The 18,490-nt window shown below is 38.9% G+C and overlaps 1 protein-coding gene across 6 annotated transcripts in view; it reads right to left on the bottom strand.

Annotated features, from left to right (window-relative positions):
* Positions 1-478: 478 nt before the first annotated feature.
* The window catches only part of ROBO1 (roundabout guidance receptor 1), a 1,145,453-nt gene continuing 1,127,441 nt past the window's right edge, over positions 479-18,490 (bottom strand). For 2 of the 6 annotated variants that reach the window (XM_066346776.1, XM_066346775.1), the window contains 4 exons: positions 14,692-14,844; positions 6,782-7,093; positions 4,288-4,484; positions 480-2,303 (listed from right to left, as the gene is read on the bottom strand). In XM_066346776.1, the coding sequence (XP_066202873.1) occupies positions 2,289-2,303; positions 4,288-4,484; positions 6,782-7,093; positions 14,692-14,844 (677 nt within the window). In that variant the 3' untranslated portion in view covers positions 480-2,288. Of the gene's footprint in view, positions 2,304-4,287; positions 4,485-6,781; positions 7,094-14,691; positions 14,845-18,490 lie in introns of all 6 variants that reach the window. The other 4 variants (XM_066346773.1, XM_066346772.1, XM_066346774.1 and 1 more) reach the window with 3 other exon arrangements.

Raw genomic sequence — 18,490 nt, forward strand, 5'->3', positions numbered from 1 at the left:
TACAATAGGGAAAAAATGTTCACTAGATTCTGTCGCTCTCAGCACTTCTTAGACATGATGCTTATCTCGAGCATCCAGAGTGGAATACTTGAATATGCTGACTTGAATGAACAATAACGTACAACCTGGTATTGTGATAAGTATTGCATTGTTGTCACATGAGTTTGTAACAACAAAGTAGATAGTCACTGATAAATATTTTGAATTTATATAATTTTCTTGTTCAAAGAATATAAGTGGTCCAAACTTCACAAATCAGATTTACGGTAGTTAAATACTATTTCAGAAACAAGTTAACTCAAATTCAGATACAAACTACACAAGTATTTTAGTACATCCTTAATATCAAGACCTTCTTCTCTGATTCAGTGACTACCTTTAAGGTTTTCATTCATCTTAGAACTTTAATTTCAGTGGAGAAAATAAGCATCTTTCCTTACTAGTTCAAAAAGAAAAAAAAAAAGAAAAACCTGGTTGTTCATAAACAGAAGGTTCACTGATCTAATAATATGAGTGAAATGTTAAGACAGCAAATCTTGTGATCAAACGGAAGAAATCTGATCACACAATGAATAAAAAGAAATCAACACAAGAACGAATGATGTATTTGAGAACATTTTTAATAAATAATGTGACAAAATTACTTTTCTGATTATTGGATTTTCAGTATGCAAAATTATGGCTAAAAATAAGAGGCTTCTTACATGAACATAATGAAACATTAATCACATGGATTGCTCCCTCAGTACTGCACACCCTTTCTATGTAACTTTCAAATTATCTAAGCAAACACATTTAGTTTTTGGTGAACACCAGCTTTTTTTTTTTTCTTTTTCTTTTTTTTGTGTGGTTCAGTTTTGTTTGGCTTTGTTTTCCAGTGGGACAGGCCTGATACCTGTGTAGATATGTGTACATTTTTTTCTTCAAATAGCACCAATTATAGAGTCAATGAAATTTATATTAATGACTAAAACGGATCATAAAAATTTCTAGTCAGAGGGCATCATTTGGCAATTCAAAGCACAGAATGCCTCTATTTCAGCTTATAAGGAAATCTTGTAAATTTCAACATTGGCCACAACAAACTTAAAACCTTTTTTTTCTTTAAGTCCAGGAAAAGTAGGAACCGTTGGGTTTACGGCCCACAATAAAGTATGCACGTTACTTCACCATCTGTCATCATTCAAATATTCCAAATACAAACATAGAGCATTAACAAAACAGGTTAAAAATGCTTCTCAACATTTTTTTTTTCAATAAGACAAAAAAGGTTAATAGTTACAATGGTTTACAAATAAAGTTTAGTGATTGTGCTTTTAAAACCAAAAAAAAAAAAAAAGTTTAAAAACAGTGCATTACAAAAACAAAAATCAAACTTCTTTAAGTGGCACTTCTGAAAGTTGAACTGACACTCCCAGAAGATCTCGAGGCCAGTTAAGATAGGGATGTCCTTATTCAATTGGTCATTAAAAACATCCACTTGTTTGTAATACGCATTTATCATCGCTTTTTTGATTGAAAAATAGAACAAGGTTTTTTTGCGAGGCTTACTTAGGACAATGACTAGACAAGCAGAGATCCAACTGGCTTACCCCTACTTATCCAAAAGAACTGTTTCCAATAAGAATACACTTCAGTGACTGAAACGAAGACAAAATAAAGTACCACCAGGGGTTGCAAAGAGCACATATATACAATGTTTCTACCCCGTTCAAATTGATCGTGGCTGCTCTGCATTTGCTATATTCTTATTTCTCCCAGCAAAGGATGGTATGTATGAAAGACTGACTATAAACCATGTTAAAATAAAGTATGTCTGAATTTGCATTAGCAGTTGTTTATAGAAAGATTATATCTTCAGAGCCCTTGGCGTGAGGTTGATTAATCAACTTTGTATCTTTGATCAGTATTTTACTATAAATTGGCTTGGTATATAAGCAGTGCGATGCCGTATCTCAGGGGCAAATGCAAAAGAACTATTCTGTTCTCTTCTGCTAGCTGATGACTAAAGCAAGAAGTCAAATACCTCCCTTGCCGGAAGTAAGGTGTACTGGTTTGTTCCAACAGTGACGGGAATGAGGAGGTTCCTCATAAGGACAGGGAATCAAACAACGACAATAAAGCCCCAATAAAATTTTTAAAAATGGTATTCCAATAAGAGGAATAAAAACGACAATTTGTACACTCGGATTGCACTGATCATTTTGTCTGGCGTCACGTGTCATCAGATATGAGGCATCTTGAGTGATAATTTTCACGTTAGATCTCGCAAGCCCCTCTGGTTGTCTTCAGCTTTCAGTTTCCTGTAAGAGATAAGTTATTGTCAAATATGAAAATAAATCTTGTCATTATCTTCTATTTATATTTATATTCTTTTTTTAAGTCTATTTTTTTCTCTTAATTTGTTATTTATTGATTTCAGTGAGGGAGGAAGGAAGGAGAGGGGAGGGGAGGGGAGGGGAGGGGAGGGGAGGGGAGGGGAGGGGAGGGGAGGGGAGGGGAGGGGAGGGGAGGGGAGGGGAGGGGAGGGGAGGGGAGAGGAGAGGAGAGGAGAGGAGAGGAGAGGAGAGGAGAGGAGAGGAGAGGAGAGGAGAGGAGAGAGAAGGATAGGAACATCGAGTTGTTTCTGTATGTGCCCAGACCGGGAACTGAACCAGCAACCTCTGTGTTTCAGGATGATGCTTGAACCAACCAAGCTATCCGGCCAGGACATATGTTTTTATTCTTATTGTTTGTGTTTCTTCATTCTTACAGTGGCGTACATTTGGAAAGTGTTCATGGCAACTAATTTATCTGTCAACTTCAGTCGGTTTTGAAAGCAAAGCCAATAGTTCTCTAACAAGTACCAAACTGCGCAAGTTTCTGTAGTGTGGTGGCTATCACGTTTGCCTGATAAGCATCAAAAACTGTGTTCCACACAGCGTCTCTGTGTTGGGGTGTGGTGCTAGGAAGAGAAGAGCAGTAGTCGGCTGGATTCTCTACTCCCCCAGTTTCCACTCAATATTATGGCTCAACTTTTAGTCGTTTGAAATATTAGAGTTATCTCCATACTCATCTACATATACGCATCCCACGAAAGGGTTCTTCTACTTAAAAAACAAAACAACAAAACACATGAGAAACATCTTTTATAACAGTATTTGAAGGAGGGAAGTTTTCTTAATCTGAACTTCAAAATCCAAATACATTGGGCATTACAGAAAACTTAATCAGACATCATTACTTACAATTTTTCATTTTCTGCTATTACAAGTTTTAGTTTAACACTCATTTAACCATCTACTAGTGATTATAGAGTTGGCCCTTGAACAACATGGGTATGAACTGTGTGGGTCTACTTATACGTAGATTATTTTCAATAAATACTATACATGCACTTTCTCTTCCTCATCATTTTATTTATAACATTCTCTAGCTTAATTAATCCTAAAAATTCAGTATATAATATGATATACAGAGTATGTGTTACTGACTATTTATATTATTGGTAAGGCTTCTAGTCAACAGCCAGCTATTAGAGGTTAAGTTTGGGGGCAGTCAAAAACTATACATGGAGTTTCGACTACATGGTGGGGTGAGGTGTGGTCAAAGTCCCTAAATATCATGTTGTTCAAAGGTCAACTATATTTGTAAAAAAACAAATTCACCCTCAACTTTTTTTTTATATGAAATGAAAAAAAAAAACAAACCAAAATCCTATAAACAGGAGGTAATTTTAAATATTATATAATTTATTGTCAACCCCCTCTGGTTCACTATCTAGAGATTCCAACAAAGAAGTATATCTTTGAATCAGGGAATGGTTTCCTCCATCTGGGAAGGCTAGTGTCAGGGATCAAATTTCCTTTTGCAGAAGACTGAAGGTGAGCGACAATTGGCCAAATCAGCCAAATTAACTCCCATGATCACCAGGGTGACAGAAAACACAGGCAGAATACTCTCACTCAAACATCATATAACTGCCACCTGATGGGTTTTTATAACCTCCTATGATACTATAAATTATAATTACTTAGATCAATAGTTCTTATTTCCTAACAATGTTTGCCACATAAATTTCTGGTGAATACAAACCCAAGATGGAAAAGGAAACTATTGTTACCATGTAAAACTTTGGAACACATTTCAAGAAAATAATTCTATTTTCAGAGTTACAGTTTCAGGCATCACTGACATTAGGGTTTGTGATAAAATAATAACATTTCTGTAGACTGATGGATGTTCCTAACTTTGAGGCTGATATACTAACTAACCTAATGTTGGAAAAAGAAAAAAAACTATAGATACCTCTAATTCTTCATTATTATCTTCCCCTCTTTCATATCCTCCGAGAACTTGCATTTCTGCAATATTTCTTCGACCTACATTTGCTTGTTCTCTTTGTCTGCTTCCTGATCCCCTTGATGACATTGAGCTTGACGAACTAGGATCTCTGGGATTATTGGATGTCGGGAAAGTAGGTCTACAGTAAGGTAGAATATCCTCTGTGTAATGAAATATAACAAGTGCATATGAACACCATTATACATTTCATTCTGTAATGTGTCACTCATGTCTATATTCTGAACGGGAAAGCATCAGTGTTTCTGAGGAAGGAAGGAGGACATTTCATAGCAATAATGAATAAGGCTTTTAAAAATGAAAATAACACTTGTGTTCCTAGTAGAGGTTGGGATTCTACTCATAAGCTCTTGTCCACCCCGAACTCACTTGAGGCCAAGATCTTTGAAAGAGGTAAACCAGACCTGCAGTCACACGTGGCTTCCAGTTCTGTCCTTCAGGGTATGATCTCGGATTACTCGAGGCTTTAGTTTACACTTTTCTAAAAATGTGGTAAATGTCTCTATATCCTGAGGAGCTTTTAGTGGTGATGTGGAAACAGAAGAGACAGTGAAACTCCTGTGTGTGCTCTGAAGAATTATTATAAGGTATTGAGAGAAATAAAAGCCCAATCCCCTCTAACTACCAAAACAGAGCCCAAGTTCATGTTCATTTCCCAGGCACCAAGATATCAAACTCCATTTCAACACCATGTTTCCGTTGCGGAATCCTGAATCTCAGAAGCTGCCATTGTTGCTAGCTTCAGAAAACAAGCCACTGCACTGAACTGCCATCTCCTGAGCCTCTCTCTCCACATGTCTTTAAATTTGATGCTGGTTCTGTTGATGAGTCCTCCAACCACTCACTTCTGTTCCAAGCCTGTCCACTCTACCGTTTGGATGCCAAACACATGAAAAACCAACTCTTCTTCATGCAGTTTTGTTTTCCTCCCCCAAGTCCTTTCTCTATTGTCCATACTGTCTGAATGAAATCTGGTTTCTCCAGTGAAAGGAGAAAGGCTTGTCTCTTGCTCACTAGCACCAGCTCTAAACCACTGCTCTCACAGCACTGTGCAAAAAACATTCCCTTTTAGGTAAGGCCAAGCCATCTACTTATGTAGCCTAGTTAGTCCTCCTTTTTTTCTTTTCTTTTCTTTTTTTAATTAAGTCAGGGTGTTGAGGATGGCTCCCTGGAGCCTCAGCTCAGGTGATAAAAATAGCTTGATTGCCAAGCAACATCCCTAGATGGCCAGAGAAATCCCAATAGAGGGCTTGCTGGAGGGATCCCAGTCAGGGTGCATGTGGGAGTCTGTCTCTTTGCCTCTCCTCCTTTCAATTTTTTAGCACCAGAGGCTGACATGCTTGGACCAACCGAGCCACTGGCTATGGGAGGGGAGGAGGAAGAAAAGGGGTAAAGGGAGGGGAAGAGAAGCAGATGGTCTCTTCTCCTGTGTGCCCTGACCAGGAATTGAACCTGGGACATCCGTACGCTAGGTTGATGTTCTGTCCACTGAGCCGGCTGGTCATGGCCTGATTTTATTTTCAATATCTGTGCTCTTGACAGGAACTTAATCTATTCAAGACTGAAATTAGTTTCCCCAACTCATCTGTGGTTTTCCTTGTTTTATCTACATCGGTTAATACAATTATACTCCTAGTGTTATAGGGCCACTTAATTTGAATAACAATTTTTTAACCTTCGTTATTTCATTTTAATTTTCTACATTCAACTAGTCACGAACTCTTACTGGGCCTACCTCTGAAATACCTGTGCAGGTTGTTCTCCTCTCTCTATTACACAGCCGATTTAATTCAGTGCTCTCCTATTTCATACTTAGACTATTTTGCCATTTTCTGATACCTTAACTGGCCAATTCCAATCTCTTTCTTAAATATATTGTGTTGCCAGTTTTTTTTTTCTCTAAGATACAAGCTTGATGATGTCATCTCTTGCTCAGAATCACTTGCTGGCTCACCACCGTCTGTATCATAAACCTCTAGCTCTTCAGAATAGTATTCCTGGCCTTCCCAATCCGGTCCCCCCACCCTTTCCCAGGTTTAGCTTTTACCAGGTATCCCTGGCCCCAAACAGCCTATTCTCCAGACAAAATGGAAAGTCAGTATCCACCAAACATTCATTTTCACCCTTCCATGTTCTTTTCTACCTATTTATCTGCGAGTCCCTTCTTCCTGTTTAATTTGTTAAAATCTTATCTTTTTCATACTGTATTTTGAACTAGAACTCAAGTGGCATTTCTCCCAGGACATCTTGCATGATATCACGTATTAAGATAAACTCTATACAAATTAATCGGGAACATGCCTATCTCTTCCATGAGAGAGGAGATCTTCCTCTCTAAATCTTCCTACTTGCCATATGTCCCTAGAGAACCCTAACAGCACACCTGGCATCTCCACACAGGTGCGCTCTGTGTTTACTCGCTGCTTGGGTCAACCGGTACCTTGGATGAGATGGGTCTTGGCTGGTGGAAGGTCTCGTTTTGCTGCCTTGCCCCCTCGTCCTTTCCCATCGCTCTGCTGCTCCTGTGCTTCTCTGGGTTCCCCTGGATTGGTCCGCAGGTCAGCGACTTGTCTTCCTTCCAACACTTCTCTCCCCTTGTAATTGCCCCCTCCTTTTCTCTCCGACGATCTGTCTGTTCTTGCTTCTATACAAGGGAGTTTTGGCACCATGACAGGTCGTACCTCCAGCTGTGCCTTGGATGGCACAGTGGGTGACTTGATAGCAGGTGGTGGCACAGGAGGGGGCGGAAGATCTGAAGAGAAATATTTAAGACACTTGTGATCATCAAATATTAGAAACATCGCTGGAGTCATTCATCTGGGACTAGAACAGCTGAAGGCAACCAAGGAATAAGAAGACCAACAAGTTGAATGGGCTCGTTATTTAGCATGGAGATACCGAATCACAGAGCTGACATGGGCATAATTGCTGTAATCCTCCTCGCCACCCCCTCCCCTCCACCAGGACAGATCCTCCTAATTGATTTCTGCACAATGTGGCTGGTCCCAGATGCAGAGCTACACACCTTCAGGCAACTGCTTCAAATTGATTATCTCTAATCTCACCTAAATCCCCTCTCATTTTGTAAATAGGGAAACTCTGACACATAGACTTTAGTTATTCCCCAATCTCAAGGCTCCACTTTGTTTATGCAACCATAGGTTTGAAATCAGATAATCACTGGTATAAATACAGGTGAGTCTCATTTATCTATCTACCATCTAGCTAGCTATATTTTATTACATAATAGAACATTATACATAATTCAATTTCTTATAAATACAATTAGAGATACTTAAGTATAAAAGTTGGTATAAAATTTGATCTATAGAAAATTTATTTTAAGTGGTGCTATCTTTTAAAATGACTCTAATGTACACTCTAGGGAGGAGAAACGTATCCTTATGATAGTTGGTAGGTCAGTAGGAGAATATAAATAAATTGTAGTTTTAGGTTGTTCTGAATTCAGTGTGGAGGATGGAGTTTTTGTTTTGTTTTGTTTTGTTTTTTTTCTTGTATTTTTCTGAAGCTGGAAACGGGGAGAGACAGTCAGACAGACTCCCTCCCGCATGCGCCCGACCGGGATCCACCCGGCACGCCCACCAGGGGCGACGCTCTGCCCACCAGGGGGCGAAGCTCTGCCCCTCTGGGGCGTCGCTCTGCCGCGACCAGAGCCACTCTAGCGCCTGGGGCAGAGGCCAAGGAGCCATCCCCAGCGCCCGGGCCATCTTTGCTCCAATGGAGCCTTGGCTGTGGGAGGGGAAGAGAGAGACAGAGAGGAAGGAGGAAGGAGGGGGGGTGGAGAAGCAAATGGGCGCTTCTCCTATGTGTCCTGGCCGGAATCGAACCCGGGTCCCCCACATGCCAGGCCGACACTCTACTGCTGAGTCAACCGGCCAGGGCCGAGGATGGAGTTTGAATCTATGAGGCCATGAGGTTGTTATCATAGTTCATATAAATTATGACAGGACAGAATTGTATCGGTGGCTCTTCAGATGGGGACTAGATGTCTTTGGGAGAGATTAAGAAGGACAAATTAACATTATTTAATGATCAATGGAATGCAGTAGATGAGGGAAAGGAAAGATCCTAAGAAGATGTTCAGGATTTCTGACCCAGTCGACTAGGTGGCTGAGAGAATCCTCAGTGAAGATAAAGAACGCAGAGATGACGAAGGGGTGCTGAGTGAAGGAACACGATGAGTTCACTTTTAGAAAAGTGAACAGGAGAAATCTTTGCTGTATCCCGACTAAGATGTCAAACACAGAATCTGAATTTCAAGAGTTGCCAAACCAAAGATACAAAGACTTGGGAATGACCAGCATAGTTATGGTCTTTTCTTTTTAGAAATGATCATGTATTTACTGTACTTTTATTGTCCATGTGATAGAATACATCAACTCTAAAGCATTTCTATAACATCTATCAAATGCTTAGTATTACAAAATTAACCTTATTATTTTAAATTTTATATATATATATATATATATATATATATATATATATATATATATATATAATCATGGTAAAACATTTTAAAGTCTGTAAGGACTTGCTGGTATGACCCCTCAGAACTCCCCACCTACATCTCTAATCCTCGACATTGATTATGTAGACAAAATCACTCTGAATAGTTTTCCATAGATCTTTCCAGAAGTTATTTATTCACATAAGGCAGGACTGCCAAGTCAACACCAGGGAGCACAATGCACATCTGAAACTATGCAAAATGGCTACACAAGGGATTATATAGATACAGTGCCTGTCTGCCCGCTGATAAATAGTACCATACTCAGGTACACAGTCTTCCTTTCTTATTAGCACAACTAGAATTGCACTTTTCACCTGCCTGTGCAGTTTTATACACTTCCCAAAATGTACATACAGCTGTAGACTTTTTTTTTGAAAAGTTCATGAAAGGCTGTTTTATGGATATAGCAGTTTTTTGTTCAATCACTAAAGAGAAATATTTCAGTTGTTTCAGGATATTTCACTATTATTGACAATGATCTACTAGCTATCTTTTACCTATATCAGCATGAGAAGCTCTTGACTATTAAAATTGTGTACTGAAAATTCTTAATAGCAAATTAAGGGTTCTAGGAAACTTTAGTTTTAACCTAGTGTTTCTCATTCTTATATTATTTAAAAATAAATTAATTTTTTTGTCTCGTATGTAGGTAGGTATACATTTTTTTGAAACTAATTTTCTTTTGACATTATATGCTAAAGCTAGAGCATTCAAATTCATTGTATTGGTCTTTGAAAGAAGAGAACCCAAATTATTAGCGTATTACCAGCTGTTTTACTGAGGACTCCATTGTTAAAAATGGTCAAACTTTTACTTGCATTTTTTTGCTGTTATTAGTTTTCATGGCTCACCGTGTTCTATTTTCATATAAAATAGCCTCAGTACTTTATCTGAAAAGGTAGCCAAAATACGCCAAGAACACTAATTTTCCTAGGTTCTACAAAATCAAGATTTTAGTTCTAAATTTGCCATTGTTACTAGTGCTTGACTCTCTCCCTATACTACTTAAAACATACATTTTTAAAAATACTTAAAAATGTACATCATGAAAGCACCCCCTCATCTGCTACTTGATTATTAAAAACAACAAAGACAACAAAAAAGTAGTGTTAGAGGACAGACTGTACTTTACTTCTTAAAGCCCAGAGACCCAGCACTAAGGAGATCTGAAAGTTCAGACGGAGACGGACTCACAATGGCAGGAGATTAGTCTAATTCTAAGCATATCTGGAAGCCCAGGGAGTGACTGACTATAGCTTTGTTTCTGTAGTATCTGCTTTCCATAAACTTACACGGATTGCAAATACAGATTATCAGAAATCTGGGGACTGCCAGTATCGTCATATCAAAAAACATATCTGGGTTTAACAGATATTAATACTGATGATTATGACGGTTATAATATGATACAGGGTCTTGGTAATATATGACTCTCCAGACAAAACCTATTACAAGATCCTTTTATGACAGGTGTTATCTTTAAAAAAGGTAGAAAAGAAGAGAACCAGAGAATCCAATGGTAAATTTAAAAGTTCTAACTTCCTGTATATAATTGCTACTCTATCTAATAGATAATTATAGAGAGATGCTGGTCGTTTTTATTTCTTATCTAAATAGATTACCAATAAATTATTTTTAGGTATTATAAAATAATTACCAAGTCAAATCAGGGATTATCACAGTATAAACAATTCTGTATTTGACCCAGTGATAAAAAGTACTTTCACCCAATTCATACCACTAATAGTTTAAATTGGATTTAATAAATGGATCATGGACCTGCTACATATATAGAAAGAGACTTTTTCTGTAACGATGTAAACACTATTATTTATACAAGACTGTCCAATTACCAGTGTAACACGTACAGAGCAATATGTAGGAACACGCACATGCAGACACTTCACCTTACTGTCTTGCTATGGAGATCTAGCACTCTACTTAACTGCTTCAAGTCCCAAGACTTTCTAATTAATGATAAATCAAGTCAAAATAACATCACTCCAAAGAGGGTGGTGAATTTATAATTTATGAAAAGTAGGGCTAAAGAAATACTGTAGATTTGGTTATTAAATCAAGTATGCAAATGAATCGGAAAGGGTTGAAAAAGGGGGTGGGAAGAATCTATTAGAAGGTCCTAGAAATGTACTTATACTTGGTTTTAACTCAATGAGATGCTGACTGATACATATTCATATATTTTAACCCTACCCTTTATCTCGGTTCAAGTTGTAAGGGCAAATATGAAAGAGTTCGATTCTGACTGGCACTGTGACTACAGCATAGAGCACCTGGCTTGGCACTGGGTGCTCCCTGGGTGTTAGGAGGCCTGGTATTTACCTCCAGAGCAAGGGATGGTCATGGTGCCACCAATCAGGGGCTGGAGGGTTGTTATGGGCTGAATTGCAGCTCCTCAAAATTCACACGCTAAAGCCCTATCTCCTTGTACCTTCCAATGAAACTGTATTTGGATTTAGTGTCTTTAAAGTGGTAATGAAGGTAAAATGAAATCCTTTGGTGGGCTTTAATCCACTCTGACTGGTATTCTTAAAAGAAGAGATTAGAACATATATTTATACATATATCGAGGAAAGAAGAAGTAAAGACAGGGAGAAGTTGGTCCTCTACAAGTCAAAGAGAGAGACCTCAGAAGAAAGCAATCCTTCTAACACCCCAATCTTGGATTTTTAGCCTCCAGAGTTATAAGGAAATCAATTTCTGGTAAGACACCTAGTCTATGGGACTTGGTTGGGCGGCCCTAAAACAGGAACACAGAGCTGACTGACAAGAATCATGTCAACATGGTCCTCATCGACTCAGACTTAGCCACTGCTCCTCCTCCTGGAAATAGTTTACAAAAATTCTACCAAGAAAGACGATAATTCAAACAAAATTTTCATAGTAAAGATGTTACAAACTCAAGGCTGGCATATTGCATTCTGAAAATAGTTCACATACAAGTCTATTGGCAATAATCAAACTCATTTATCATAGTTAATACATTTTAATTTCCAAAAAGCAAAAGTGAAAAAAATATTCTCCATGTTTTACTAATACATTTAATTTGCATTTTAATAATTGGTAGCTCTTGAAAGTCTTTCCCCTCCCCTCTCTCTTTTTTGATCATTGTACAAATTGTGTCTCTTACTGAGTTTCTTCATTGAAATCGACTGAATATTTTTTTCAAAAAATGCAGTGTAGTCGTTTGGGGAAAGAATTTCTGAGATTACTTTTGTCTCAATGGCACAGCATTTTTATTAAGAGTATGTTCATTTGTTTCATTTGGTGCATTAAGAAGTATATGCATTTACATGATTTGGGTCAATCAATATGCATTGTGTGATATGCATAAAATCACACATAGCTTTGTTATTTTTTTTTGTCTTGACCAAATGGGACAGCATCCAGAATTTAATTTAAGATTGATCAGGACAATAAATATAATTTTAAAAAACCTGGTTATTGAAATGCTGAAAGGAAGTGAAAGTTGAATTTGAGAAACTGCTTTAGTCACATTTCCATTTTGTCTATTTTTGTGACTTTGAACAAATAAACATCGGTTTCTACATGGTAGTATAGAGCAGACTATGATAATCTTCCTTAATCACTTAGGAAATAAACAATTAGAAATCCAAAAATATTTCAAGGTCACTTTTTGGCTTTACAAATATAATATTTTAATACATTACTTTGTTATTTCTGAAATAGATTTGAGGGGGAAAAACAGCAACTCGGGTGTTTTATCACTGAGTTCCATCGTTATTTCTGAGGGGTTCGTTGGAATTTACATTCCGTTTTTAAGCACACTGAAATAAGTACCGCAGCATGGGAGACGATAAATATAGATCACGATCTTCAAGCGACGTGCAATTTGTGTAACTGTGATGATATGCCCTTTGAGTCGGCATGTCTGCATTATTTAAAAAGCATTTTGATAAAGTGTCAGTGCCAGAAGCCTCTCCAAACAAGTATAAATAAGAGGCAGAAGGAGCTGCACAAAGCGCCAGGCCTGAGTTCGTCCCTGACGCCTTCTGCGTTGCTCCGTCTTCGTCAAGGTCGGTGTTTGACCGGTTTTTTGGTTCAGAGCACCTCTCCTCTGGATAATAAAACTAACAGAACAGACATAAAACTCGCCAAACGCCATTACAGGGGCCCCATAAATGTGAAACTGCCGACAGAGTTTGGGGCCTTACACCTCGCGCTCGTCCCTGTGCAGAGGCAGACCTGCCCAGAGCCACTGGAATAACCCTGCAGAATGAGATCACATTCTGACAGCACAGGTTCCCTGACGAAGCAGACACGAGCGGGCAGAAGCCGGAGGCCCAGGAGCACGGCGTCACGCCAGTACTGAATGTAGTCTAATAATATCAGAGAGGTGCTAGGGGGAGGAAATACTGCAAACAAAGGAGAGAAAATAGCATGGACAGACACTCATTGCAAAAAATTACTTGTGCTCCTCATGCTGTGAGCTTTGTATCACATTCTTCTGTCAAGTGGCAGGAACCACCGGAGAAGTGCCTCAGAAAGCCCTGCTTGCACCCTTGGATAAGGATCTATAATATTGGGCTTTCATATGATAATGGCAAATGATGCCCCTTTTTGTAAAAATTGCGGACTGGTAATGAGAAGTCCTAATCAGATTGTGGTGGGAGAGGACCCGGAGGCAGGGAACGGGGCCTGTGCTGACACCCTTCTTCCCTCCCCTTTGTAGCAAATTTAGCAAACTTGACAGGATGGGTGTGTCTAAGAGAATTTATCTTACATGAATTTCCAACCAAGGCCTTGAGGTTGTTTTAGAAAACGAGAAGGTGGCGGTTTAATAAATGCTGGGCCACCTGAGGCACTTTCAGGAAAGGCTTTCTGTAGAGAACATCACAGTGTTTGCATTGTTCTCCTGGGCTCCCTGGAGAATACAACCCTCCCCTCTTCAGGGAGAGTCGATGTGATAAGTGAAGGCAGGAAGAAAGAGGACGCACTGTGCCCCTGGCACGCAGAAGAACTGTCTGCAAGAGCACTGGAGTTCGCATTAACATTCTCAAGAAGGAACGGTCTCCTATTGGAGTGCAGAATTGCACAGGGGAAACAAGGGAAGGCACTCGGGAAGACAGATCCGTCAGTGAATCGGATGAAGGCTGATCCTACGCCATTACTTCAACTACAACAATGTCTACTTGTTAGAGACTATACAATGATCTTTTAAAGACATTAAAAGTATCCATTGTTTCATTTTCTTAAATAACTGACTTATTAGAAACTTAGAAACAGCAAGGACCAGACATGCCTTGATCTTTCTTATAAGTCTTATGAGGCTTACTGTTAATAGATGTTTAATGCACTTTTTTTCTCCTTAAATGAGAAGCAGGGAGGCAGAGAGACAGACTCCTGCATGCGCCCCAACTGGGATTCATCCAGCAAGCCCACTAGGGGGCGATGCTCCACCCATTTGGGGCTGCTGTTCTGTTGCTCAACAACCGAGGTACTTTAGCACCTGAGGTGAGGCCATAGGGTCATCCTCAGCGCTCTAGCACCTGGGGCTAACTTGCTCCAACAGAGCCCCAGCTGCGGGAGGGGAAGAGAGACATAGAGTGAGAGAAGAGAGAGGGGACAGGAAGAGAAGCAGATGGTTGTTTCTCCTGCGTACCCTGACTGGAAATCGAACCCGGGACATCCATTTGCCAGGCAAAACTCTACCACTGAGCAAACTGGCCAGGGCCAAATCTATTATACTTTCTAATGTCAGTGGACATGTTTTCTAGTCATGGCGAGCCAGGGTCAATGGGCAAGAGTCGTAGATGTCTTCACTGTTTCCGTGAACGTACCATCTGTGTAGGCTTCTCTGCGCAGATGTCCGGGCTGGTGCTTCTGCTTTTTGGCTGGCCGGGCCTTCTGCATCATGGCGGCACTCATGTTGCTGTCTGTGGAAACAGGGCTTGTGGGGCGCGGGCACTGGGATGCATGAAAATGTCGGCGGCCTGAGAAGAAAGATCAGAGCCAAGCTCATTAATACATTTTAATAGTAATAATGATCATAATAGCTTCTATGTGGAAGCTAATGAACAAAATCATCTGATTAACAGAATAGAAACAGACTCAGAGATACAGAGAACAGACAGACAGCTGTCAGCAGGGAGGGAGGTTGGGAAGTGGGTGAAAAGGTAAAGTCATTAAGCAAAGAAAAAAACCCTTACAGATACAGAAAACTGGGTTCTGCAGAAGGGAAAGGGGGTGAGAGAGGTAGATGAGGGTAAAGGGGGTACATGGTGATGGGAGGAGGCTTGACTTGGGGTGATGAAGACACAATACAATACAGATGATGTGTTATATAGAATTGTACACCTGAAACCTATATAATTTTATTAACCAATGTCACCGCAATAAATTCAACATAAAATAGTAATAGCACAAATAAAAACTAGAAACATCCCTAATTTTTAAAAAATGTTTAAATAAATCGTTTAGCAAATAAGATTTTGGACATGCTGTTTAAGCTATCCGCTGGGGAAAATACTCTAAAAGCATTTTCAGCCTCTCTCTTTTTGTTTTAGCCACAGTACTTTTATTCCATTAAAGTTTATGATACCTATTTATTAAAAAAAAACCCTTTCAATTATTTTTGTAACTAACTTTACTAAGGTTATTGTTAAAAGATATTAATTAAATTTTTGCATAATATATTCACTGTTGCTTTTTCAAGAGGCACAGCTAGAGTCCTTAAGAAATTCATGTTCTAGGAATCAACATGAATTACGTCTTCTATTTTAATTAAATATGTGGTTCTTATTCTTTGAAGGCAGAGGCCCAATATCTTAATGTATTCTCAAGTATTTTCTCTTCAAGTGGCCTGAAATTAAGCTAACTCATATTTAGACCTGTCAAATATTACTGACACCTCCCCCCTTTTAATTGCAATATAGAAACTTGCACGTTCTAGATACTTAATGTGACCCCTCCAGAGACTTCCATGTGTTTTGGTGGTGGCCAAGGTGGTTTTTGCTTATGGGTTATACCGCGCAGATACTGCAAATTTGGTTCCGGACCACTACAATTAAGCAAGCTTCACAACACAGAGAGTTGTGATCTTTTTTTGCTGGTGGAGGATCTAGTGTTCAATTTGTGAAAGATACATTGTGAAGCATGAACCACAATAAAATGAGGCAGGCCTGTATTTGGTTTTGGAGAGACAATATTCACAGGTGGTAGGGAGAACTGAATTCACTAATCAGCTAAGATGCACAGCAGTGCTCTCAGATTCTCTGGGTGTCTTTCAGTGACGTGATCTTACAAGGGCACCACACATTTCATTCATAATGGCAGTGGCGATCTATTGGCCTATGCCTTACCCTCACTATTCTGGTTTTCTAGAAATCCCAGAGACACAAATCCAGAACTTTCTGTTGTTCCACAAGAAACTTCAAACAGACCTAGACAACGTGGTTTTTTTTTTTGTTTTGTTTTGTTTTGTTTTTTGTTTTTTTTGGCTGAAAACAGGAGAATCCAAATACAGAGCAATCAACACATTGGAAGATGCTAACTGAAGCACATTAAATAACAGACATTAATGCAGCCAAGTGAGAAGCAATGTGATAGGGTGATTCATTCATATTAACTTCAGTGATACGATGAGCAGCACCCTTTCCTGAAGAGAATATTTAAATAGGCAGAAGCTAGTACATGCTTTAGTTCATTATAATAAGTCAAACTACCACCAGAAGTGCCACTAAATTGTAATAAAATATAAAACCAAACTCTCTTTAGCAATGATGGAGACTATTTCAATTAAAGTTACATATCCATGAAAAGAGAGAATTAGGGCCAAGACTGACCCATTATTCATTCTCTTGTATAACACCATCTACTGCTCACAGACCCTGAGGCATAGGTCATTTACAGATGAAATTTCAATGTATTTCTATATTTCGTTGATTTAATGAACTGAAACACATCTTTTATATAATTGGAAAGCAGTAGTTTGAGATGCCTAATTTCACTTGTTTTATGTTTTGTACTGAAGAATAAAAAATAATAAGAAACAAATGCTAATATCTAAAGTTAGCGTGCTATTTACTAGAAAAGACAGGCAGGTGTGCATCTTATTACATTTAGCATCGATGGGGGTGTGTGGGAGGAATTTTGGTTGAATATTGACCTGGTTGAAATAAATACACATTCTACAAGAACAGGTTGAAAGATATTAGCCATTTTCTTTTCTGCAACTTGTTCTTGATAAATAAGACAGAAATAACTTTATGTGTGAAATTTTCTGAGTATATTCTACACTGATAGAAAATAATGACCAATCCAATATCTGAAGAGAACATGGAAAACTACCAGTGCTACAGTCTTTATGCTTAAGAAAATTAAAACAACAAAACAGCAACGATTGGTTTGCTGTGATAGTTTTCTCTTTCTCTGCCTTGCCGATCACATCATTTACCTCTACTATTTCTATTTCTTGGCTACCAGAAATATACACACAGTATATCTACATCTATCTATCTATCTATCTATTTATATAAATATATATATTTATACATATATAGATATATACACACATATATAAGGTCTACTGGAAAGTTCTGTCCGTTTCTATCACAATAAGTTTCGACATGTAAGCACATGTTTATTTGGCGCATGTGTGCCTCTCTATTTTTATCACTTAATGTATACATACTGATATAGCAATTTAACTAAAACAAAGTTGATTCACATTAATCTTATGTGTGAAGTGATAGTGTACCCGTGGCTACTGATAAAGTTCATTTACGCCACTGTAATTTTTATGATTTTCAATAAGGAAGAAATGCTACGGAAGCCATGTCTGTCACATCCACCATATTCCCCGGACTTAGCACCCTTCGACTCTCACTTGTTTTTGTCCTTACAAAATTTTTTGAAGGGCAAAAAATTCAAAAATGAAGAAGATATCAAACAAGCACTGGTTCAATTTTTCGCATCAAAAGATAAAACCTTTTTCAAAAATGGGATATACAAATTGCCCTCACGCTGGCAAGAAATCATTAATAATAATGGCAATTATATTATTTAATAAAGTTTATTGATGGTAAGAAAAATTTGTAATTTGTTTTATTCCAAAAACGGACAGAACTTTCCAGTAGAACTTATATGTATATATATTTCATTTTATTGAAACGAAAATCATGTGACATATAATTTAAATTTAAATTATTTTTTGTCATATTATTTACTTTCTAAACAGGATTGGTAGTAGGAGATGAGAAAAAGTGGGTTACAAGAAAAGAATGGATATACGATAATAAAAAAGGGATATGCCCTGGCCGGTTGGCTCAGCAGTAGAGCGTCGGCCTGGCGTGCGGGGGACCCGGGTTCGATTCCCGGCCAGGGCACATAGGAGAAGCGCCCATTTGCTTCTCCACCCCCCTACCCCCTCCTTCCTCTCTGTCTCTCTCTTCCCCTCCCGCAGCCAAGGTTCCATTGGAGCAAAGATGGCCCGGGCGCTGGGGATGGCTCCTTGGCCTCTGCCCCAAGCGCTAGAGTGGCTCTGGTCGCGGCAGAGCGACGCCCCGGAGGGGCAGAGCATCGCCCCCTGGTGGGCAGAGCATCGCCCCTGGTGGGCGTGCCGGGTGGAACCCGGTCGGG

This window comes from Saccopteryx leptura, chromosome 8 (genome assembly GCF_036850995.1).
Source record: "Saccopteryx leptura isolate mSacLep1 chromosome 8, mSacLep1_pri_phased_curated, whole genome shotgun sequence".
Taxonomy (NCBI): Eukaryota; Metazoa; Chordata; class Mammalia; order Chiroptera; family Emballonuridae; genus Saccopteryx; species Saccopteryx leptura.